The 23,896-nt window shown below is 30.6% G+C and overlaps 11 protein-coding genes across 11 annotated transcripts; 7 read left to right on the top strand and 4 right to left on the bottom strand.

The window, feature by feature from the left end:
• Positions 1-152: 152 nt before the first annotated feature.
• On the bottom strand, positions 153-1,220 carry OCT59_024069 (uncharacterized protein; the record flags this gene model as incomplete). The annotated part of the gene is made up of 2 exons (XM_066135151.1): positions 153-559; positions 947-1,220. 2 exons carry the CDS (start codon positions 1,218-1,220, stop codon positions 153-155), a joined length of 681 nt encoding a protein of 226 aa, XP_065991202.1.
• Positions 1,221-3,487: 2,267 nt separating this feature from the next.
• On the top strand, positions 3,488-3,832 carry OCT59_024070 (uncharacterized protein; the record flags this gene model as incomplete). Its single annotated transcript, XM_066135152.1, has 1 exon — positions 3,488-3,832. The coding sequence occupies one exon, from the start codon at positions 3,488-3,490 to the stop codon at positions 3,830-3,832; it is 345 nt and encodes a 114-aa protein (XP_065991203.1).
• Positions 3,833-12,924: 9,092 nt separating this feature from the next.
• OCT59_024071 (uncharacterized protein) lies at positions 12,925-13,747 on the bottom strand (the record flags this gene model as incomplete). Its single annotated transcript, XM_066135153.1, has 4 exons — positions 12,925-13,325; positions 13,404-13,448; positions 13,533-13,587; positions 13,691-13,747. The coding sequence occupies 4 exons, from the start codon at positions 13,745-13,747 to the stop codon at positions 13,195-13,197; spliced, it is 288 nt and encodes a 95-aa protein (XP_065991204.1). The 3' UTR covers positions 12,925-13,194.
• A 195-nt stretch (positions 13,748-13,942) lies between these two features.
• On the bottom strand, positions 13,943-14,422 carry OCT59_024072 (uncharacterized protein; the record flags this gene model as incomplete). Its single annotated transcript, XM_066135154.1, has 3 exons — positions 13,943-14,133; positions 14,260-14,289; positions 14,359-14,422. 3 exons carry the CDS (start codon positions 14,420-14,422, stop codon positions 13,943-13,945), a joined length of 285 nt encoding a protein of 94 aa, XP_065991205.1.
• A 448-nt stretch (positions 14,423-14,870) lies between these two features.
• On the top strand, positions 14,871-16,675 carry OCT59_024073 (uncharacterized protein; the record flags this gene model as incomplete). The annotated part of the gene is made up of 7 exons (XM_066135155.1): positions 14,871-14,891; positions 14,995-15,118; positions 15,195-15,320; positions 15,388-15,513; positions 15,582-15,763; positions 16,150-16,344; positions 16,419-16,675. The coding sequence occupies 7 exons, from the start codon at positions 14,871-14,873 to the stop codon at positions 16,563-16,565; spliced, it is 921 nt and encodes a 306-aa protein (XP_065991206.1). The 3' UTR covers positions 16,566-16,675.
• A 726-nt stretch (positions 16,676-17,401) lies between these two features.
• OCT59_024074 (uncharacterized protein) lies at positions 17,402-18,060 on the top strand (the record flags this gene model as incomplete). Its single annotated transcript, XM_066135156.1, has 2 exons — positions 17,402-17,471; positions 17,537-18,060. 2 exons carry the CDS (start codon positions 17,402-17,404, stop codon positions 18,058-18,060), a joined length of 594 nt encoding a protein of 197 aa, XP_065991207.1.
• Positions 18,061-18,310: 250 nt separating this feature from the next.
• OCT59_024075 (uncharacterized protein) lies at positions 18,311-18,977 on the top strand (the record flags this gene model as incomplete). The annotated part of the gene is made up of 3 exons (XM_066135157.1): positions 18,311-18,314; positions 18,371-18,778; positions 18,871-18,977. The coding sequence occupies 3 exons, from the start codon at positions 18,311-18,313 to the stop codon at positions 18,975-18,977; spliced, it is 519 nt and encodes a 172-aa protein (XP_065991208.1).
• Positions 18,978-19,915: 938 nt separating this feature from the next.
• Positions 19,916-21,016, top strand: OCT59_024076 (uncharacterized protein; the record flags this gene model as incomplete). Its single annotated transcript, XM_025324903.2, has 2 exons — positions 19,916-20,248; positions 20,327-21,016. 2 exons carry the CDS (start codon positions 19,916-19,918, stop codon positions 21,014-21,016), a joined length of 1,023 nt encoding a protein of 340 aa, XP_025183793.2.
• Positions 21,017-21,154: 138 nt separating this feature from the next.
• On the top strand, positions 21,155-21,709 carry OCT59_024077 (uncharacterized protein; the record flags this gene model as incomplete). The annotated part of the gene is made up of 1 exon (XM_066135158.1): positions 21,155-21,709. One exon carries the CDS (start codon positions 21,155-21,157, stop codon positions 21,707-21,709), a length of 555 nt encoding a protein of 184 aa, XP_065991209.1.
• Positions 21,710-21,763: 54 nt separating this feature from the next.
• OCT59_024078 (uncharacterized protein) lies at positions 21,764-22,183 on the top strand (the record flags this gene model as incomplete). Its single annotated transcript, XM_066135159.1, has 1 exon — positions 21,764-22,183. The coding sequence occupies one exon, from the start codon at positions 21,764-21,766 to the stop codon at positions 22,181-22,183; it is 420 nt and encodes a 139-aa protein (XP_065991210.1).
• Positions 22,184-22,239: 56 nt separating this feature from the next.
• OCT59_024079 (uncharacterized protein) lies at positions 22,240-22,933 on the bottom strand (the record flags this gene model as incomplete). The annotated part of the gene is made up of 2 exons (XM_066135160.1): positions 22,240-22,757; positions 22,843-22,933. 2 exons carry the CDS (start codon positions 22,931-22,933, stop codon positions 22,240-22,242), a joined length of 609 nt encoding a protein of 202 aa, XP_065991211.1.
• Positions 22,934-23,896: the final 963 nt, after the last annotated feature.

A 23,896-nucleotide genomic window follows, 5' to 3' on the forward strand; every position in this document is an offset into this window, starting at 1 on the left:
ATGAGGGAGTCTTGTTAGGATCTTTGGTGCTGATGAAAGAGGAACTTCCTTTGATTCGCAAGTTTAATCTTATGGCGAAGTTTGAGAGCTGGCCCTATTCTGGGTTTTCTATTGTTGAAGATACGTCTACAAGATCGATCAAAATGAGTCTTTTACTTTGCAGCAGTTCGAGAATTAGAACTTAATAATTTGGAGAAGTTTTTGTATATCTTAGTGTACATAGGACCGATGGCCTTATTAGGCGGAGAGATTGCGTTGAGGTCGTGCACTTCATAACGCGTTGTATAAGAAATGCCCAATCGATTTGAAAAAATCTGTTGCCTCGAGTTATTGTTGTATTTTTCATAAATAATGTTGGCGTGAAAACTTTTATGATGAATAATATTGTTCGTAGAGGTTGGTATAACTTTTTCCTCCATAGGTAAGTTTATATCTTGAGAAATACGCGAATGGTGTTGAATGCAAGCGTGTCTATTAAAATTTTTAACAAAAGGACAAGGTATACGGCATGGTGTTGGTTTTTGATGAGGAAACTTCTTTGTAGGTAGTTGATTACAAGCTACATAGATACCAAAATGAAATCTGTATCATTTGTAAGAGAAGTTAAAAAAAGTTTTAGTAATATTATTGCTGCACGTGATTTTTCTCTCACGTGATGTTATTAGATTAATTCTATCCAACAATTTGAGTCGTATCATGTTAAAAAATTTGTTCTGAATACGCCGAGGAATAACTCGTTGATGTAGAAAAAAGTGCGTGAGGCATTTCGATATTTGAAATCTGTGATTAGGTAATTTACTTGTGAAATAATACCGAATTGGGGTTGATAACATATGATTATCATTTGTGTATATTTTAAGATGAATTTCATTGGTGTCGGGTATATGATCGATAACCTCAAAAAAGAAACTTTTTGAACGCCTGAATTCATAGATCTTGTTGTAACCTGCTTTAGACGTAGCGGTCATGTGAAATTTTTCGAAAGAGACCAAAAAAGAGAAGGTCGAAAGTATTGGTTGAGGTGAAGGAGCTTTGATTATGATAGTCTGAAGTACGTTATCCTGTGGTTTAATATTCATCCCTAAAACTTTATCAGTAGCAAGTCCGCCTTCAGGAATGTTTCTTCTGTTATCGGAATGTCTGTCCAACTGCGGATAAGGTTTCGGAAGTTCATATGAGGCCAAGGAAAAGTTGGTGTTCTTGTTGTTTAAAGAAGACATAGTCCCTTAATATTGGGATAAGGTGAGAAACAAAAACCTTGTATAACGACCAAGGCGCCCTACAGGGCCTCTTTCCCTTTGGAGTTTTCGTAGAAAACTATAAAGATAACTGAACGCAATTTTACTGCGGAATACTAACAATTTGGAAAAAAGGGGAAAGAGTTTTTTTTTTTTCACATTATTTGTATTACCATTTGTACTACTATTGTATACAAAAATTACTATTTTTGTAACAAAGAAAATTCGTAAGCAGCAGCTGATCATCATAAAAACAAATCTAACCCGAAATGGTTAAAATGAAAAATGCGAGGGTGATCATCAAAGGATATAACCTTATTATTTACGTCACAAGTGCATAGGATATATCCTTTGGTGGGCAGCCCATGGGCATTATTATATAAGTCACGTGACTTATAATTTTAACGTTAATATTTTAATGCTAATTTCAGCACATACTTATAATACCTATAATATCTGGCACACAATCCCAGAGAAACATGCGTTGGTTTAGCGCATGTTTCCCAGAGTAACATGTGGTAACTCTGGCGCATGTTCCCAGTAACATGTGATGACTCTGGCGCATGTTCCCTACTGTAACATGCGATGATTCTGGCACATGTTCCCTACTGTAACATGCGATGACTCTGGCGCATGTTCCCTATTGTAACATGCGATGACTCTGGCGTATGTTCCCTACTGTAACATGCGATTGGTTTGAACTTGGCGTTATGTAACATGCGGCGACTGGCGCATATTCCCTACTGTAACATACGGTGACTCGGCGCATGTTCCCTACTATAACATGCGGTGACTCTGGCGCATGTTTTCTACTGTAACATGCAGTGACTCTGGCGCATGTTTCCTACTGTAACATGCGGTGACTCTGGCGCATGTTTCCTACTGTAACATGCGATGACTCTTGCGCATGTTCCCTACTGTAACATGCGATGACTCTGGCGCATATAACATGCGGTGACTCTGGCGCATGTTTCCTACTGTAACATGCGGTGACTCTGATGCATGTTCCCTATAGTAACATGTGGTGACTCTAGTTTATTTTTCTTACTGTAACATGCAGTGATTTTAGTACATATTCTTATATCTAAAATACCAAATATTTAATACTAAGCATTACTAGAATCAATGCATATTATGTTATAGAATATTGCATATTATGTTTTAGAAATATATATAACTTTACTAAAAATGGCCATTTTTTTGAAATAGTATTTAAGGTTTATTTTTAGTAATTTTAGCAATAAAATAATAAAACAAAAAAAAATAAACAAAAAAAAATAAACAAAAAAAAATAAACAAAAAAAAATAAACAAAAAAAAAATAAACAAAAAAAAAAATAAACAAAAAAAAAATAAACAAAAAAAAAAATAAACAAAAAAAAAATAAACAAAAAAAAAAAAAATAATAAAATAACAAAAAACAACAAAAAATAAAAAATAACAAATGATTTGCATAATCATGTTGTATATTTTAAAGTTTATAAATAATTAATTTTATGATCATGTAAATCACTTTACTGATACAAATATAATAATCATTTGTTTTTTTTCATTCCTATATATTCAATTTTTTCTTTTTTTTTTATTTGATTTTATTTTTTTTATTTGATTTTATTTTTTTTATTGATTTTATTTTTTTTTGTTAATTTTATTTTTTTTTTTGTTAATTTTATTTTTTTTTTGTTAACTTTATTTTTTTTTATTAATTTTTTATTGTTTTATTATTTTTTTGCTAAAATTACTAAAATAAACTTTAAATACTATTTCAAAAAAAATATATAACAATTTAATATGTATTTTCTACCATAATATGCAGTAATCATAGCACATATTCCAGATACTGTATATTATTTATTAATATAATATGCAGTAATTTAGCATACATTCCAATGTAAATTTATAATGTATATACAACAATTCTTGCATATATTCCTGATGCATAATATGCAATATTCTATAATATAATGCAGTGATTCTGGTAATATTCAGTTTAAATATTTGATGTTTTAAACATAAGAATATGTATCAGAAATCAGAATCATTACAGTACCAGAGTTACCACATGTTATGGTAAGAAACATGCACCAGAATTACCGCATGTTACAGTAGGAAATATGCACCAAAGTCATTGCATGTTACAGAAATAAACATGGAGAGAATTTGTGTGCTAGAATTATCACATATTGCTTTAGTAATATATTCCAGAATTAAGATCTTTATAAAATTATATGTCACGTAACTTATATAGTAATGCCCATGGGATGCCCACCAAAGGATATAACCTCTGGAAAATGTGTGGTAGGGACTAGCGCATGTTACTCTGGGAAACATGCGGCAAGGACAAGCGCATGTTACTCTGGGAAACATGCGGCGGGACTAGCGCATGTTACTCTGGGAAACATGCGGCAAGGACTAGCGCATGTTACTCTGGGAAACATGCGGCAAGGACTAGCGCATGTTACTCTGGGAAACATGCGGCAAGGACTAGCGCATGTTACTCTTAGAAACATGCGGCAAGGACTAGCGCATGTTACTCTTGGAAACATGCGGCAAGGACTAGCGCATGTTACTCTGGGAAACATGCGGCGGGACTAGCGCATGTTACTCTGGGAAACATGCGGCAAGGACTAGCGCATGTTACTCTGGGAAACATGCGGCAAGGACTAGCGCATGTTACTCTGGGAAACATGCGGCAAGGACTAGCGCATGTTACTCTTAGAAACATACGGCAAGGACTAGCGCATGTTACTCTTGGAAACATGCGGCAAGGACTAGCGCATGTTACTCTGGGAAACATGCGGCGGGACTAGCGCATGTTACTCTGGGAAACATGCGGCAAGGACTAGCGCATGTTACTCTGGGAAACATGCGGCAAGGACTAGCGCATGTTACTCTGGGAAACATGCGGCAAGGACTAGCGCATGTTACTCTGGGAAATATGCGCCAGACTAATGCATGTTTCTCTGGAAATGTGCGCCAGACGTTATGGGCATTATAGGTATGTGCTGAAATTAGCATTAAAATATTAACGTTAAAATTAAAAGTCACGTGACTTATATAGTAATGCCCATGGGCCGCCCACCAAAGGATATAACCTATTCACTTGTGACGTAAATAATAAGGTTATATCCTTTGATGATCACCCGAGTGGGGTGAAATGCGAAGTAAAATTATTTTCGGTAATGTAGATCATATAATTTTTTTTTTTGTATTTTCAAAAAAATAAATAGCAATAAACCTATAATAGAAAATCATTGCATATATCAAAAATAAATTAGTTTGGAATAAACATCAACCTATAATAGAAAATCAAACATTTTAATTAATATATTTTAATTAATGAAAATCAAGGTTACAGATTATAGTTTGCACATACACTAAGCTTTTTTTGTCTTTACGCTAGGAAGATAAATAATAGTATTGTATAATTGGTTTAAATGAACCTTGTCTAGTAAATATGATAAATGAAAGAAATGTAAGGTATTTCATACTATTATCCGTATTGAGAAGATAATATTATGAAGATGATCAAACATTGAAGTATCGAAATTTTATTGTATATACGTACAGTAAATCAATAAATAATCTTGAAAAGTTTTATTATGCAATTTTAAATTGAGTAAATTTTAAAACAAAAAAAAAAATTATTTATCTTTTATCTTAGTAAATGATATTTATTTAATTATGTATTAAGAGATATATTTTTTGAATAGAGACCATATTTTCCACATTACCTTTGCACTAATCTTATTAATCTTAAAAAAATTGAGAATGAATAAAGTGTGAAAATTATGGTCAAGTAGTAAATAGCTCTTATATTAACAAATCTATTTCTATGATAAAAATATTAATAAATGTTTTTAAAAAGGACAATCTAAGTATCTAACGGATTACAGGTTTCATGAAGATAAATACATCATATTTTGAATATTGTATTTTTAAGTTCGAAAATTATTATTTATTTTTTATGTATTAAAAAAATAAATTCCATTTTCCTTTGTTGCTCTTACTACTATTTTAATATTTATCTCCTCTAATCTATTTAAATATTATTAACTAAATTAAATCTATACTATTATCATTTAATATTTATATTTGTTTCTAATTGAGTAAGAGGGAGGTTAGTTGTTATGTTAGCTGACATTTCTGTTTTCTTATTGTTATGGTAGTATGTAAAAAAAAATTAAGATTTGAAAACACACAAGTGCATGTGTACCAAGCCTATAATTATAAAGCATTGTCGGAACATTTCCTGAATGCCATTTTCCTGAATATATCTTTTTCCGAAGTCAATTACCTGAATACTAATTGCCCAAACTGGACCCTTTCTGAAAAATACAATTTCCGAATCCATATTTCCCAAACTCCAATTTCTTGAAATCTATTTCTCGAATCCTGAATCTCGAATATCTCGAATCCCAATATCCTGAATCCTAATAATAACCCAAGCATAAATCAACCGGAAAGAATGATCTAGATTTTAAGTACTAAGTCCAAATTTGTTATCATGAAATGAAGAGAGTTGAAAGTGTTTAAGGAAGTTAATCATCATTTCAAATATTAATCATTTTATAAATTGTCAAGAAAAATAATGAATAAACTAAGTAAATTTAATTGAAAAAATTCCCATCATTTTTATCAAAATGATTCTTTACAGCTGATGTTTTTTGATATTTATTTTTTTTGCATTATTCTTAACAATAATTGAGTGTTTTAAATTAAATCTAATACACAATGTAATATAATTTTCTGGTTATATTTTATGCTTTGAAGTAAATATTTAATACAGTAATATAGTTTAGACATGCAGTAGATAAATAAACTTATAGTAATTATCCGAAATGTACTGAAAGACTATATACTTTTATACTTCTATGCAAAGGTCAAAAATGTTCATTCTGTCCGTCCAGCACGTACTTTTAAACAGCACGCACTTCGGACTTAAAACAGTTTCCGTTTTCTAGTATAACATAATTATAAGCGTATGCCGCTGGATAGTCGCTGGATCTTGTAATTATAATACAAGATATTTAATAAAGGAAAAAATTTTCGTAAAATTTTTCTGTCGTTCTTTGGCAGGAAATAAAATATTATTTGATAAAAATTTTCAGAAAAATTGTCCAAATTTACGATATGTTAAGCATGATGTGCTAAATATTGGTACTATGTCGTATAATAATTATACTCCTGATCCATCCACGTTAAGGTAATTTTAGCAGGTGTTATATGATAAAAAAAAGGAACATTTATTATATTTTTAATATCATATTTATTAATTTATGATGAAATTTTTTCTTTTGTTGGAAAGCACAACATAAGAAATATATTAACAACGATGTAAAAAAAAAATAAAAAATTTAATAAAAAGAAAATTATAATAATGTACTGTTAGGTTAGAAATTTTAAATAATATTTAAAAACGAGATGCCGACTTACAATAAATCTTATGTTACACTATATATACTAAGAATTTTTTATGCCCGTCCCTTAAGATATTATATAATATCTGTCACTGCCTTAATAAAACAAACTTTAGAAACAAAGTATCATGATAATTTTGTCGACCTTGAACGAAGTTTTGCTTCTTTAAAAGAAAATTTTTTCTTTATAATTAAAATCAAAATAAAATCTAAAATTTATAGAACATGTGTAGCATGAACATTTAAGAACGCGTAATCTGTGACAAGTTGATATTATCTGAATAATACGAGTATTTATAAACACAAATCTGAAACTGAACATGTTTTATAGAAAATAATAATAGCTAGTAGTGCATTTGTCCTTTTGGAAGTATAAGTTAATATTAAACTAGTCTGATTTACTCAAATACCACTATCAGGTGCCAGCATATTCAATAAGAATATTCTTATTTTTGAAAAAAATTTCAAATTAGTTAATTGATTACCGTATATTATTAAATTTTTTTTTTCACAAAAAAATACATGTACAATTCCTTTCGCTCCTTTGCACGGCACTCAAGATACATTTTCTTTCTTTTTTTTTATTTGCTTCTTGCATTTTGTTTCCTACTAACTTTATTTCATTTTTTTAGGTCCTTTAGCTCTTTCGGCTTTGCAATTAAGGTATATATATCCAGCACTAGGCCGTTTCTTATTTTTTATTTCATTCTTATATTTCGTTTCTTACATTTTGTATTTCACTTTTTTTAGATCTTTCGGTTCTTCTCTACAACTACTAAGGTATGTTTTTATTTTTTTATTTTCGTTTATTTATTACATGTAATTTCTGTTCCCTACTAACTTTATTTCTTCTTTTATTTTATGGGTTTGGTTTTACTTGGTCCCCTGTTTATCTCATTTTCGTTCCTTCTCCATTTTTTGTTCTTTTTCGTCTCTTCATTTTTTTGCTTATTTATTCTTCCCTTCCTTTGTTTTTTCCATTGTTCTTTATTTTCTCTTCGTTCCTTTCATTTTTTTTTGTTCCACTTCGTCTCTTTCGTTCCTTTACACTACCCTTCATTCCTTTTGTTTTATTCCATTCCCCACTTCATCTTTTTTATTCCTTTACACTACCTTTCATTCTTTTTATTCCCCCTTTGCTCCATCTCGTCTCTCCTTCATTCTTTTCATTTTTTTTCATTCCCACTTGATCTTTTTTGCCCCTTTCGCTTTTTTCACTCCCCCTTTGCTCCATTTCGTTCCTCCTTCAATCCCCCCTTTGTTTCTTTCATTCCCATTCACCCTCATTTTTTTTTCCTTTTTTTATTCACATATTCTCTTTTCTTTATCGTTGTGACTTTTTTTTGTTATTCCTATCAAAAAATCTAGTATTTTGGATAGTATGAGTTTGTTTTTTTCAATCAATGATTAATGTAATCTATTAAAAATTAATAAATTGCTATAAACTTTTAGTGCGAAAATATTTTAAGCATTGTTTATTATATATTTAAAAATTTAGCCAATCAAAAAATTTCAAAAAATTTGCAGAGGATTTATATGCAAATTACGAAGTGAGAAATATTAAAATTTACATCAATCAAATTTAATAAATTTAATAAATTAATCGTGAGTGAAATCACCTAGATGAAATCACCCTAGGTGATCTTCACCCGGAGAGAAAGTTAGCAACAGTCATCTTATTAAATAAGTTTTATGTAATTATTTCAACCTCCAATACCTTTTTTGTTTACTATTGATTTTTTTACGTCCAGTAATTATATGGTTAAAAAAATATATATATATATATTTTTTTAAAAAAAAGAAAAAGAGAATGATTATTATTATTTAAGTTTCACTAGAGGTTTCATTTTGAGTCATGGTTGGAAGAAGATTTTCTTGTAATGCGGATGCTAGTGATTGGCTTCGAGTCTTCTTGGTGGATGATAACTGCGAAAGTATAACACAACCTCTTCTTGAACGTATGAGGTGTGTTCCTTGAACTTGTTGACTCTTCAACCATGGTAGGTTAGTGGATTGAACAGATATATTGCTAGAAATTAGTGATATATCATCTAATTTCAAGACATGTTTCCTAGGGATGGGAACGTTCCACGACTTAGCGACTCGAGCACAGTTCGGAACCGAGAATGGAACTGAAACTGAAAACTGGTTCGGTTCTTTGGAACCGAGTCGTTCAACTTGAGCAGCTCAGTTCCGTTCAGAATATTAGTATAATTTTTTAAGAACCGTGAAGATCATTAACATCACACTAGTAATAATAGGCAGTCACCCATTGCGCATCGGGACCAATGAGTTTGTTTAGATAGAAAATTTTAGTATCATAATGTAATACTAAGTAAATTAAAGATGGTTATAGTAGTTTTTTGTTTATAATTAGGAATTTAATAAATATGGTAATAACTAATTAGTTAACAAAAAAGAATAAAATAATATGTATTAATTATTGATGATTTGACGTTTGAGTGTAGAATGAAATTTGGATTAATTAAGGAATTGTGAAAAAATAATTATCAATAAAAATTGATTAATTTTTTTTAGAAGTATTTTCTAAAAAACTTTAATATTATGAAAATATTACAAATATATTTATTAATTAGTAATTATATTATTTCTTATAAGTTTAAGATTAACGTAATATAAATAATAACCAACTTAGGAAAAATATTTGAACAATTAAATGTATTAGAATCTCATTTCATTTATTATTATTCTTTTGATACTCATTTTACTCGATAAATTATTAATTTAACTAAGCCATTTGAACTAAAAACTTTATTCAAAAATCTGGTGATTATTTAGAGAATTTCGGATATGGATTTGGTTATAATAACCTATTATCAAATCAATTAATTAATTATAAAATATTGTAAAAATATCAATTTTTTTAATTTGAAAATCAAACTATTTATCCAGCGTTCAATTTAATTGAAATAATCTTAATCATATTATCAACATCAGTCAATTTTCCTACATATTATATTAATTTTTTTAAAAAAAATATAATTGTAAATATATTTAATATAATATTTTATTTTTTTATTTAGTAATGAAAAAAAATAAAAAAAATTTGAGGGGAAGAAAAAGGATAAAGAAAAAAAGGATATCCGAAAAAAAATAAGTACCGAAAAAATTCGTTCCAAAAAGAGTGGAAAAAAAATAACAATACCAGACTAAGAAAAAGATTAAAAAATTCCGATTAAGGTAAAATTGCATTAACCGAAATTGGATTAGTTGATTGAAATGTGCACAGATATAAATCATCATCTTTTAAATGGGAACGTAAAATTTTTAAGAATTTCTATGCAGTTACACTACGAAATTAATGATTATAAATCAACTGTTCGAGAACCATCCCGTAATTAATCAAGTAAGATAGCAACCCATTTAGAGAAAATTTTGGATCTATTCGGAATTTCGGATTCAAACTAGTAACTTAGTTTCAGAAATTATCATCTAGTGATCCAGACAAGCATTGTAAGATAAGCATTCATCTGGAATTTATCCGCCTAAAAACATTACGTATTAGTGCATAAAAAGTCCCAAACCGACTCAAGCCATTCTGTGAAACCGAACCGCTCAGAACTGGTTTTCCAGAACGGTTCTGCTCAGAACCGGTTCCTCTGCTCAAAAGAACTGGAACCAAACTGATAGAACCATCCCCATCCCTAAAGTTTCCCAGGTGTAGTTTCTTGATAATAGAGTAGGCCTGTTAAAATTGCCATTGTAGATCTCATCGTTTGATTGATAGAATTAGTTTTATTAGCCAAATAATTAATATTTGGATTACCACAAGAACAGATTCGTCATCCAAATTTTTTAACAGTTTGAGCGGTCAAACCCGTTTATGCCTATAGCTGGCATCATATCAAAATCAAGATTTTCCAAGATTCATTTTTTTTAAAAAAAAAAACTTTTATTTGATATTTGATAAAAAAAAATCTAAATTTTTTTCATTTTTTTTTGATAATTTCGATAATAAAATAAAGGAGTTTAATCACTGGAAAAAAATCTATTTTGAGATTTATTTTTTTTTTGATCATTCATATATGCTTTTTTGTAATTATTCATTTATATCTTTATAAAAAAAAAGTTTTTACAAAAGAAAAAAAAAACTGATCTTTATTTGTTTCCTATCTCTTTTTTTTTTTTACTCATTTACTCAATCAAATTTCATAATTTACATTAATAAATGAATCAAATAAATTCATGCAAATATTGGTTTTTGGAATTTGTAATGAAAATATATGTAAAAAAAAAAACATTTTTTTTTGTTTCGCAACTTTTATTTGGCTGTTCCAATTTCCATAAGAAATTTTTTTATAAAGAATTTTTATAAAGAATTAAATTTTATACAGTGACACCTCTCTAAGTGCACCCTCCTTGGGACCATAGTAAAAAAATAGTAGAATGTGCACTTAGAGAGGGTGTGCATTTATAGAGAGTAAAATATTAAGAGCTCTTATAAGTTGGGACCAGGCCCACCGTGCACTTAAAGAGAATTTATATAGTGCGTGCACTTATAGAGGGTGCACTTATAGAGGTGTCACTGTATTGCGATATTGTGTAATAAAGTATATTGAGTAATACGTAAAACATTTTTTTTAATAATTTTTATTTTGCATAAATATTGCATAATACTGTATGTTGAGTAACATGTAAAATTTTTTTATTTTATGAATGAAAAAAATGAAGAAAAAATATATATATATAGGCCATAGATTCATAAGAAAGGAGGGTGGCCATTATACTCTTAGATTTAGGATTTATTATTCTTATTCCCAAGTCTATAATATTTTTCTAAGATATTAAATTCGGTCGTATAGATGAGTAGATCACAACCAAAAAAGAGTATACTTTGCAAGTGTCTATGGGTCACTTTATTTTTAAAAAATATAAAAAAAATTGTAACATTAGTATTTTATTGTATGCGTGACTGTAGATCATGCGTGATTATTAACCGGCCAAATATAGATCATGTGGGGTGAAAAAAATGGGAAGATATAGGTCGCCTAATCTAATACATATTATTCTGCACCTTATTTCTTTCTAGTTAGATCAAATGATTTCTTCTACAAGTCGTGTATCTATTGGTCAATATTCTGAACACAGTGAAAAGATTGAAATGTATTGGGTTGAATTCACTATCATTTTCAACTAAAAAAGAAAAAAAAAATTTGTTCGCTTCACAAATGTTTAATATATTATCTAAGTTATTACTAGCACATTGTCCGAATTATATCATCATCAAAAGCCAATGAAGACTTCGATGGATAAAATTGAATGGAGGATTGAGAAAGAAAAAGGGTAGTTAATTTTGCAAGTAGTAGCAGTAGTATTACCAATGATGAAGTTAGTATAGACTATGGAACAGTGGGAGGGAACTCTCATTTTATGGATTAAGGCTCGAAATGTTTCTAATTTTTCTTTTTCTAAAATAAAAAATAATAAAGAAAGTTTTCAGTTTTGCCTGATTTTGTTTGGGTTTATCTTTTTAATTGTGCACATATGTGAAAATAATTACTTTTTATTTACTTGGATACAATATAAATCATGATAAAAAAAAATACAGCTTTATCTATAAAAATTATAAATGAGACTTATTACCAAATATAAGCAACCAGCCACTATCTCTATAATAAAGTAGATCATTTCTTAGAAATTTTTTGTTAGAATCTAACTCCAATAAAATAACCCCATCGGCCTATCCTACAAACATTATGCTCATTTCATTAAAGCTATTATAGTGACTATTATATTATAGTGGCTATTAAGAATAATAATAAAGGATAATATTACCAATGACAAAAGCTGTTTTGTTGGCTGTAATTAAAAGAATCAAAAGAGAACGATCAAACTTCCCAAGCTGGTTCGGTTATTAATATCGGTTGGTGCAACTTGAGTTTCTGAATTTTTAAATTTGATAATAAAATACCTTTCTTTGAAATCGACGAATAATTGTGCTCCATGTGCATATAGAAAATTAGTCCCAACTCCAAAGGATATTCAGATGAAGCGATCATGTGATACTTTTACCATGGTCATTCTTTTATTAAGTCTCACATGATGGATTCTTCTGGGTCAGTAAATAAACAGTTTATACGAATTCAATACCTCATCGCATATAATGATTTCCTTCGACTATAACATTATTTTCCATAGTATAATTCAGTGACAAGTCTACTATCCTCCAAGTTATCATCTAATAAGTAGTCATGATTTTTTTCCAACTGCTTATTTTTGATTACTAATGCTAATTTTTTTTCTTTTTTAAATTTGCTTTCTTCTTTTTTTAGTATTGCTTGACCTAATTTTTTTTTAAAAAAAATCACTCCCACTGCGAATAGTGATAGCTTAAGTTTATTTTTATACTAACAAATCCCCAGTTAACGACATTCTTAAGTAGGTGTAATTCTGTTTGGTTTACAGGAATTTGTGTTGTCATAATTTTGCGGATGATCCATACCTCTGGCGCCTCTAGTGTAATTAACGCGGCTTCTAATCGAAATCCTAGCAAACAAATCATTTTCCTTACAAATATTAGGAACACCTAAGTTGACCACGGAATCGTGGACTTATCCTCATCTTCCTCCTCTTCCATCGTCTTAATGCTCTCGGTAATACTTTTAAGTATTTGTCAGAGAGTAAGTACTTTATCCATATTTCCTTATCTTTTTTGCAGTTAGATGGAATGTGAGTAAAGAGTACAGTATTCAAATATTTCGTAATAAAATTCTTATATCAATTACCTTGAAATTGGATTCCTGCAATACCAGCTGTCAAATATTCTATTCCTAATAAGATGAAAGAACCTAAGAAATTTGTGAATTTGAAGATCAAGACAAGACGCGTTGACTAATTTATTATGACTCACTTACTGGTGGCATCAGGTTGCTCTATAAAAACACGAATGCGTTCTTTGGGCGGGTTTGACTATAAGAAGCAGGAAAGAAAAGCACGAGATTATGTAAGTATTTGGTATTATTGACAAATAATGACAAAAGACGAAAAAAATATAAATTTTTTTATAACTCACCGGTGAGAACGGGCTATTCAAGCAAATGATTACATATTCATTTATTATATAAGACATTATTAGGGAAAAGTAGAAAAAAATCATGTAAATTTAGAATATGATGAAGGTAGTGGATATGGGAAATATTGTGGTCTTGGTCACGATCGTGATGGAGAAGGATGACAAGACGGAAATTGTGGTGATAGTGGTAGTGCATAATACTCTAACAATGTTTCCTTTGATGCTTCTTCAATGAAGTTAAATTTGTTTTCATCATTTCGTCAATAGGAATGGCCTTGATCGATGTTGACTTTCCATAGAGTGAGTTGGAATAACCTCTTTTAGGTCATCGATATCATTTTTGTTTCCTATAGCAACTTTAAAAGCAGAACTATTTCCACGAATAAGACACCAAAGTCTGATAAGCATTCCAGAAATTGTAATTGTAGACATTTTGTATGTTTCTATTTGTATGACAACAGAGAGGAAAATTTTTTTTTACACAGCCGGTCTCCATTTTGATAGTCAAGTATCACTTTTATCACCCGTAAATTTGTGGTTAACACTAGTGCGATAATAAAAAAATGAACCTTTGACCACAAAACCAAAGTATCTAATGACTTAAAGAAAGAAAAAAAATTAGAAACAAAAAGCAAGAGGAAAAAAAGAATAAATAAGAAGAAATGTACCTTTGATTACAGAAATGCCTTCGTCAATCATTGAAGTCCACAAGTTGCTATTTGAAGAACTCATTAAACCTTTTGACAGTTGACAGTCATTGCATTGCGCAAGCTTCAAGCAGTGATAACGCAAATTAACAAAGAGCTTGAAGACCTAAAGAAAAAAAAGAAATTAGCAACGAGAAGCAAAAAAAAGAAATAAAACAAGAAAAAGAAGGAAACGCACCCTTTGCTGCACATAATAAGAAAAAAAAGAAAAAGAAAATTAAAAATAAATTGTTAAAAAATAAGAAACCAATGATGATTTGATTATTGACGTAATATAATTAAAAAAGAAAAGCAAGGGTAAACGTATAGGGTAACATACTGTAGCTCTATAAATGGAATGAATTGCATGGGTTGACGATTAAATCATCTTCCTTCCTTACAATTAAACGTTTTTTTTCTCTTAAACTGACTTGGAGTTTTTTTGGTCTGAGCTCCATTTGTCACCACATAATATGTCACCTTTACAAATAACTATGTCCGTTGCGTCAGCCGAGGTCGTTAAAAAGCAGATGTTCTTGAATATATAAAGTCCAAACAAAATGAGTTTGATCTTGACGACGAGGATATAAATATAATTATATAATTGAGAAAAATAAGGTCGCTGGTCAAGTCTTTATTACTTTGACAGAAGAAAAGCTTTTAGCCCCTCCGTATAACCTTCTCGGCGGACCAGCTGGAGCAATAGAACTTTTGATCAAGGAACTTATTTGCAAAGTGCAGGGTAAGTGCATTGCATTTCTATTCTCTTAAACATTGCTTTTCTCGTTGTCTTAGCTTGTTTTACATTTCATTTCAAGTAACGGAATCTCTTCATGAGCTAGAAAAGTCAGAAAAAAGAAGTTTTCAAGAAAAAAATGATTTACAAACCGCCGAAGCTACATATGCTAATGAACCTCAAAATCATATATCAACTTCCGAAGAAAGTTTTCAAGAAATTAATTTACAACCCGTTGAAGCTACAAACTCTCAAAATCCTATCAACTTCCGAAGAAAGTTTTCAAGAAATTAATTTACAACCCGCTGTAGCTACAAACTCTCAAAATCCTATACGATTTCTGAGTTCTAAAATTAACATTCACTTACCAGAAAATGCTTCTCAGAAGCTCCGTTACTATGGTAAATATTTGCAAACATTATTTATTTCTTGTTTATGAAGTACATATTAATTTTTCTCATTTTGGCAGAACTTTGGAACAAACACTACAGTAAATGGCCAAGCCTCAACGAGTTTACAAATCACTTACACAATGTCAGCAAAGGTCATGCACATAGTTCGTTTAAAAGAGAGATAGCTGTTTTAAAAAAGCTGTTTGCGGAGGAACATCCCGCTCAGTTACGTCTTGCACATCTGGAGGGCCAACTAAAGGTAGTGTAGAAGAAACAGTCAGCGGACCGATTATCTACACAGGCTGTGTGCTTGTTAGCGAGCTGGTGCTTGTTAGCAGGGTGTTTCCCTCTTTGTTTAGGTTATTTCCGAAGGGATTTCGTGTCTGGTTGCATTTTATCATTTTGGAGAAAATAAGTGGGGTGTGTCCTCATTTACAAGTTGCGTGCTTGAGGGCAAGGTGTATCCTTGTTTGCAGGGTGCGACCTTGTTTTACTATCTCCTGGCAGGGGTTTATTACCTCAAGCAGGGTGTATCCTCGTTCGTTCTGATAAAAGTGCAACGTTTCAGGCTGTTTTATGGACCTTATGAGTAACTTAACGTGTTTATATGGTTGTTCTATACTAATTAATTAAATTGCCATTCAGATGAAACAGATGCCACGAATTTTAATGAAGGTTCAAAGAAGAAAAATAGCAAAAGTATCCAAAATGTTCACCAAGCAAGTTGTTGTGAAAAATGAACTGGAAATCCTGTCCGCAAAGCAAGAGGCTATGAAAAAAGAATTGGAAATCTTGTCCACTAAGAAAGATGCTGTGAAAAAGGAACTGGAAGTTGCACAGGTTATATTTCTTTTTGGTTTCACTATGTTTATGGTCATACTTGAAATTCATCTTGCCAATATTTTAATATTTAGGATTCTGTAATTCTCGGTGCGTATCACCGTATCAATGATCATTATAATAACTACCACAAAGCCAGTACATTATTGCTTAAGCGTAAACTGTTTGAAAATGGTAATGATACGGATGTTAAATTGTCCAAAAAAAACCGCGAATCATGAACCGAAATTAACCTAGTTTTTTTTTAGTTTTTTATTTTTATCATGTATTGTTTTCGTGTTCTTTCAATTTATTATAAAAAATAAAGTTTTCACTAGCAAGTTTTTGAAGCAAATCAAGCGCGATGTGAACTAGAAAATTTATAAACTTTTTAATAACATTTGTGGGGTGAGAATAATTCGATGGGACAATTGACACAACGGGTAAATATTTCCGCGAAAAAATAAAAATGTTTATATGCCGGTCTCGTATACATAATAGCGTTTGCTCTATTGTACGGGATGACAATCACAGATCGAAATTTTTCTTGTATCCCGTTCCCGATCAGAGTTACACAAAATTTTCCGATCACCCTGAAATGCGCAGAAGATATTCGGTAAAATTCTTGCCGAAGAATAGGGGCTGTGCGACGTAAGATTTGCATATATATATTTCGCATCTGAGTTGATTTGCGATTATTTCGTGTCATGTCTCCAGTTCACGCTAGTATCATACTAAGAAAACAATATTCGAAAATAGTCACCATCACCATCGCCATCATCATCATCAGCACTACCGTCATCATTATTATTAATAATTATTACCACCATCATATCGTTCTGACTTTTTTTTACCATTTGACTCGTTACGTTATATTTTCATTTAATTCGCAATCAACAGGTTACAAAATTTGGTCTACAACCTTAAATTCATCATTAAATATTCTGTTAAGTTGTTCTAAAATTGATGTGCTGCCACCCAACAAGTAGTAATATATGGGAAGTTGTAATTTTCGCGAAGTTGAGACATATGAAATATACAGGTTGCGATGTATTTTTTGGCAAACCTTATTTCGCATATGGGATTTGGAGATGCGTATGCTAATCCTTCGTCATTTTACGAAATTACGAAATTACGAAATGCAATGCGTAATTGCTAGTGAAGATCCGGGATTACTTTAATATAAAACAAGCTGGGCATTTTTTTGCTCAAGTTTCTTTACCCTACGTGAAAAGTGAAACGAGACAGTACGAATCACAAATCATAGCTCTCTCAATAAATAATCTCAAATCAGCACCTGGAACTCTTGCTACAGATGTCCAAGTTCCGAAAGTGGATCCGTGTTTGTTGTATGGAGAAGAACTACTTTCGAATTCGTCTGATCCGATCAAAGAATTTACCCTAGCTTCATGTGGTCACATCTTTCACCAGAAGTGCCTCGAGAAAAATCTTGTGAGTGGTGAAGTGATATGTCCGAATAAGGAGTGTAACAAAGCTATAGAAACTTTTCTCTCTCCGGATCTTTTTAAGGAGGGAAAAGGAGGTGGGTTACAAAAGTCTACAAAAGCATCCGCGGATGAAACGAACATCACTACTACAGAAATGGTTAATACAACTGCTTCCACTGACGCTACAGCCATACAAATAGATTCGGAAAATCAACTTCCATGGATGACAATAATGATCCATCGGAACCGGGGAGTCATGCGGAACGAAATCTACCAAAACTTCTCTTGATCAGGCTCATGAGACGGACTTGGATAATCTAAGCAATATGCGCAGTGAATACGCAGTGAATACGTCATGATTTTTTTCCCGATGGCCATTTATGTAACGTTTTTAGGTGTTCCGAAATGATCATTTGACAATAGGAAATATCGCAATGATCTCTCATGAAATGATGTTTGAGTCATTTATTAGGCGTAGCGATTAACAGGTTTGTTGTGAGAAAGGGCGTATTGAAAATTGAATTATAAATACGTAGATTATGGGTAATCTTTACAGAATCATGGTAGATATTAATTTACTTTACCGTCTCTTGACGCAGATGCTAAAGAATCTCCAATTAATGTAATTAATGGCAACACCAGTGATCATATTGATGACCTCAAAGAAAAAATTTACGAAGAAGTTAAAAAGAAACATAATGATTTCTTAGACATTGAAGCAGAAGACTTAAGGTTATGGAAGGTAGAAATCAATAATAGCAGTGATGATGAATTTTCAAGTCTTGTTCTGAAAAACGATAATACGAAAAATATAACTAAGCTTCGGGGAACAATTAGAGAATTTTGGGATGATGATGAAAAGCGTCCAAAAGTAGGATGTACTCATATTATTGTTGATTCGCTACGTTTAGTCGAGAGACGAAAAATGGATAACCATATTCAGGATCAAGGCGAAGGATTGAACTTATTAATTGGTCAGTTACGAGAAATGGGGCTACAAAATCCGGGTAGGCCAGATATTTAGATTTTACATTATTTAATAAATTCAGACATTTTTTCACGACGCAACATGATAAACTTGCAACTGATAATTTAATAGAACATCAAGATTTAGATAATCACAAAATCTTCGAAAAAACTTTACGATTTTGTTGTGCTCTTTTAACAAATGGACAAGCATGGTTGCAAGAGATAGTTATTAGGTGATGTCACTAATGGTAGATCGATTAAAGAGGGAACGAGAGTTAAAATTACATAATTAATTTAGTTTTTCTTTAGTTAATGTATAGTATTTAGATAGATCGGTTAGTTATAGAGGATAATATAATTTATTTATATTATTTTCTAGGTGTTTGTGTAATTATGTAATATTTTTGTTTACGGGGTATCCCGATTTTTATTGTATGCAAAGTTTTAAAATTATATTATTCTAATTAAAAAGCTAGCTACAAATTTGCTGTACACAAAGCAGATAGCCACTAGCCAATAGCATATGGCCTAGATCACAATTTTGAATGATTTTAAAATAGAATAAAAATAAAAAAATTTTTTATTTTTTGTGATCGTAAAATAACAGCTCATTAATTAAGCATCAATATTCCTAAATAATAAACAATTTTATTGCGCTGCGAGATTTTTTAAATTAGTCGTTGGGGCTTATCAATTACCTTTTTTCGGATTTAATTTCTTTTTTTTTCTGACACGTCATAAATCCATTAGTTAAAAAAAATTTTTTTTTTTTCTCACATTTTTGCATTACAAATTTTTTTTAACTATAAAATAAGACCCAATTTCGCAAGGTGGGAGGGTGGGCGCTATTATTTCACCCAAAGTATTTCCTTAAACGTATGAGTAGATCGTGACCAAAAAAGAGTATTTATTGCAAGTGTTTTAGTAGTTTAAAAATCTTTGGATGGGAACTTCACGGAATACATACATATGCGCGGATCTTAACTCTAACCCCAATTTTTAAGACGTAACCCCAAATGACGGTCATGTTAAATTGGATATGGTAACACTACATCAAACCATTTTATTGGTCGATCTAATCTGTAACACAAATTTCATGCAAAAAAAAAAAATTCACGAAACTTTGTAAAATAATTACGCGGTTTAAAAAATTATTCCTAGCTTCTAATTTGCAAATGTCTGACACACAAGAAATTCATAATTACCCCTTTGACTCAATTATTAATTTTAAAAAATCAGGACATAGTTTTTCATATAAAATTATAAAAGAAGGAACGTATCCTAATAAATCTTTATTAGCGTACACTCTTCCTCCTAATAAATATCGAATCCCTGATGATTATATGGTAGAAACAACTTGGGGTAGAAGTAATAATCGATGTGTTGTTCAGTGTTTTATTAATTACATTGATAATAAACCAGTTTTTCAAATCTGGTTTGGAAAGTGTTTTGAACATGTAGTATCTTCAGTTAGAAGTGCGACGGATGTTACAAATTTATTTCATAAAGTTTGTACACTAAATTATTTTTTTTTAGTTTTTCTATTTTTTTCTATTTATAAATTAACTTTAAAATATTTATTTCAGGAATATACATCTTTAAAAAAAACAAAAACATCAGGAATTTATTTGTTTGGTCTTCATCTCAAAACATTAGAAATGGCAAGAGAAGGCAAGCGACGTGCACATATATTAAAACCAATTGACCAATGTGGAAATTCCACCCTTACAAAACGTGCTATGAGTATTGGAAAACATATATTAGCTGAATTCAACGAAAAAACACAGAAGCTATATAATTTGGAAGACGTACCAGCATTGGAAAGTATATGTTATTCTGTTAATAAAAAACATACTTTTAATATCAGTTACGAGAATGAAGATAAAACTAAAAAAAAACAAAAACTTGAATCAATAGTTAGAGCATTAGATGAAGGCAATATTCCAAGAGATTCTTATAGACGTCTATGTGCTATAGAATATAACCTACCACGTGAAGGAGAAATATCTAAAGAACGTATAAATATAAATGAAATAATGGTCCAGCTCATACCAATAACAATAGTAGATATAAATACTAAAAGTCAAGTGGATGAATCCGAAGGAGTAGATATAGATGATGAATCTATAACACAAGAAGTAATTAATGCAGTTGGTAAAGGTGGCTATAGAAATATTAATAATATATTGTATTATTTGGTTCCTAACCTTGTTCAAAAAGGCATCTTGAATCCAGATCAGCCCATAATTAATCTTCGAATCTCTGGAGATGGGTGAAACGTAGGAAGGAAAGTAAAACATGTAATCATCACAGTGGCTATTTTAGATGATAAAAATACTTCACACAAACCAGATCATCATTATACGACCATACTCTATCCTGGATGTGAAGATTACAACTCTCTATCAAATGCAATGACCCAATTCTGCCATGATCTAAGAAATTTAAAAGAAGGACTGGTAATTGATAATGTAAAGTGGAATTTTCAATTTTATTTTTCGTCTGACTGGAAGTTCTTAGCAATCTGTTTGGGTTTTAATAGCGCTCATAGTAAAAATTTCTGCCCTTGGTGTACAATTGATAAATCACAACAAGGAGATCTATCAAAAGAATGGAAGATTAATAAAGAAATAGATAAGTTAGTTGAACAAAATAATTACTATAAAGGACATATAAGAAAACCACTTTTTGATATGATACCTCTTAATCACTGGGTTCCTGATGAATTGCACATTATGCTTAGAATTACTGATCGTTTATGGAGTCTTGTGATAGCAGAATTAACAGAATATGGTTTGTTTAATGATACTGCACGAAAGATAATTGTAGAGGAAATGAAAAGAATTAAAGTTAAGTTTCAATTCTGGCAAATTCAAGAATCTAAAACTTGGAGCTACACATCATTAATGGGAAATGATAAGATCAAAGTATTACAATTCTTTGATTTATCAAAAATTCTTTTAAGATAACGCGCTAATATGATACGAAATCTATGGAATAAATTTTATGAACTCTACATAAAAATGAAGGACCAAAAAACAAATGCTGAAGAATTTCAAAATGATGCAAAGAATTGGCTTACTTTATTCTTAACGCCATCTGAAGGTATTCCAAATACTCAAGGATTCAAAAAAGGTCTTTATAAACCTAATGATATGACACCTTACATTCATGTGTTAGTCCATCACGTTTCTGAATTTATGACAATTCATCAAAAATGGGGATTAAAGTCATTTTCATGTAGTGCAGTGGAAAAAAAAAATCATCAGCAAGTTTCTTATTTTTTTCGTAAAACAATGAAAGATGGAGGTAGAAAATCCAAGTCATCAGCAATTATTGAGATCTTAGAACATGAAAATCGATCTCTTTTTTACAATTACCATAATGTTTCCTTAAACTCTCAAAAACCTCATAAAATTCATATTAAAGCTGAAAATAATTAGAATGAAAATGCTTAATATACTTTGATACTGTTTTTTTCGTGTTCAAATAATCTATTTTATTCAATCATAGCCTGGCTATTGTAAAAATGAAAATAAATGTGACCTGCGTGAGTGAAATTACCATTAAAATCAGTATTTTTTTGTTTTTTCCATTCTACTACTAATTGACCACGTATGCATTTTGGTTTGCGTAATTTTTTAATTGTTTCATAAGTTAATGCAGCTGTAATAGGATTTTCGTCTCCATCTTCAATATTATTGTCATCATCACAAAGTACAACATAAGTACATTGCCGTTGATCGTAAAATTTAGTCTCCCAACCTTTCATCTCTAGAATATTTGCTAATATTTGATTTGATGAACCTTTACGAAATATACACTTGTAAATACCCTTTGTAGCAGAGTAGTAATGTATATAGTTTTTAAATACTGCATAAAACTGACTTTCAGTAGCGGGAATAGAAACTGTTTGTTTTCCTAATTGCCTATATCCTTTTGGTAATCTTTTGCGAATATAGTGAACTAAGATGGCTTTAAATTGGTGTACGGTATTATCAGGTAAAGCATCAATATCTGGATGTAAAGAGTTGTATTTTATAATAGTATTTAAATGTCTAGTCAATCCCCCCTTTTTTAAACAGTTTCCCGCATATATTACATTCAAATTTTGAATCATTAGTTGTTAGAGTTGTTATTTGAGTTGTTGTTGAAGGTGGAAGAGCACCGGTAGAAACTACAGCTTGATTCATATTACCATACCTAAAATATAAAAAAAAACACTTTATTAATTAAAAATATTAAACACTGTTGTAAACTTTATTCAAATTAATATGCGAAATTTACAAATAACAAAAATTTTACAAGCAAACTACTTTTGAATTACTAAATGTAGTTTAAATAAAGTTAAAAAATATTTTTTTGTATATAGAAATAGAATAGTACACTCAACATAATTTACCTTTGAAGGAGATTGGTTTCGTAGGGAGGAGATTGGTTTGACGCGATAGTTACTATTAAATTTTTTTTTTTAGGGTTTTTCGGTGAGAGAGTCTAACGCTTGACATATGATTGTTGTGTAACATTTACGATGGTCACATGCAATTTTAATAGTAATTTGGGGCCTTAATTTTGGTCCAATTCCGATAATAAGCCGATATGATATAAAAATAAATAACTAATTACTTAAATAACATTTGCGTTACAAGACTTGTTTTCGGATCATACAAATAGAGATCAGGCCAGTAAAAAAATTCAAGTCCCTCAGAAACATAATAAAAAACATAAACAGGTCAGCACGTGATGATGTGACAAAAACATCACAGGGGTGGTGTGGTAAGATAATTCCTTGTTTTCTATCCTACGATAATTAACCAATAAAGTATGTTCGTTAAGATTTAATATACTATAACGATTGTTACCAGTACTAGTATTTAATAACACATCAGAAACTGTCACAGTAAAAGTGCTGTAGCTGCCCTAAAACATAATTAATTTTTATGAGTATGAAGACAACCAGAAATCATAATCTGCAGTTGCGCTCCTTAATGACATGCGATAACTGATAATAAATATAATAGAATTAAAATAATCACTATAAAAACAGATTATAAATAATAATACCAATGATCGCATCAGATAATTTTACCGCAGGTCAGTCCATGACTCTGTGTGACAGGCTTACGTAAGTGCAAACTTATAAATGGATTTTCCCC

This window comes from Rhizophagus irregularis, chromosome 4 (genome assembly GCF_026210795.1).
Source record: "Rhizophagus irregularis chromosome 4, complete sequence".
Taxonomy (NCBI): Eukaryota; Fungi; Glomeromycota; class Glomeromycetes; order Glomerales; family Glomeraceae; genus Rhizophagus; species Rhizophagus irregularis.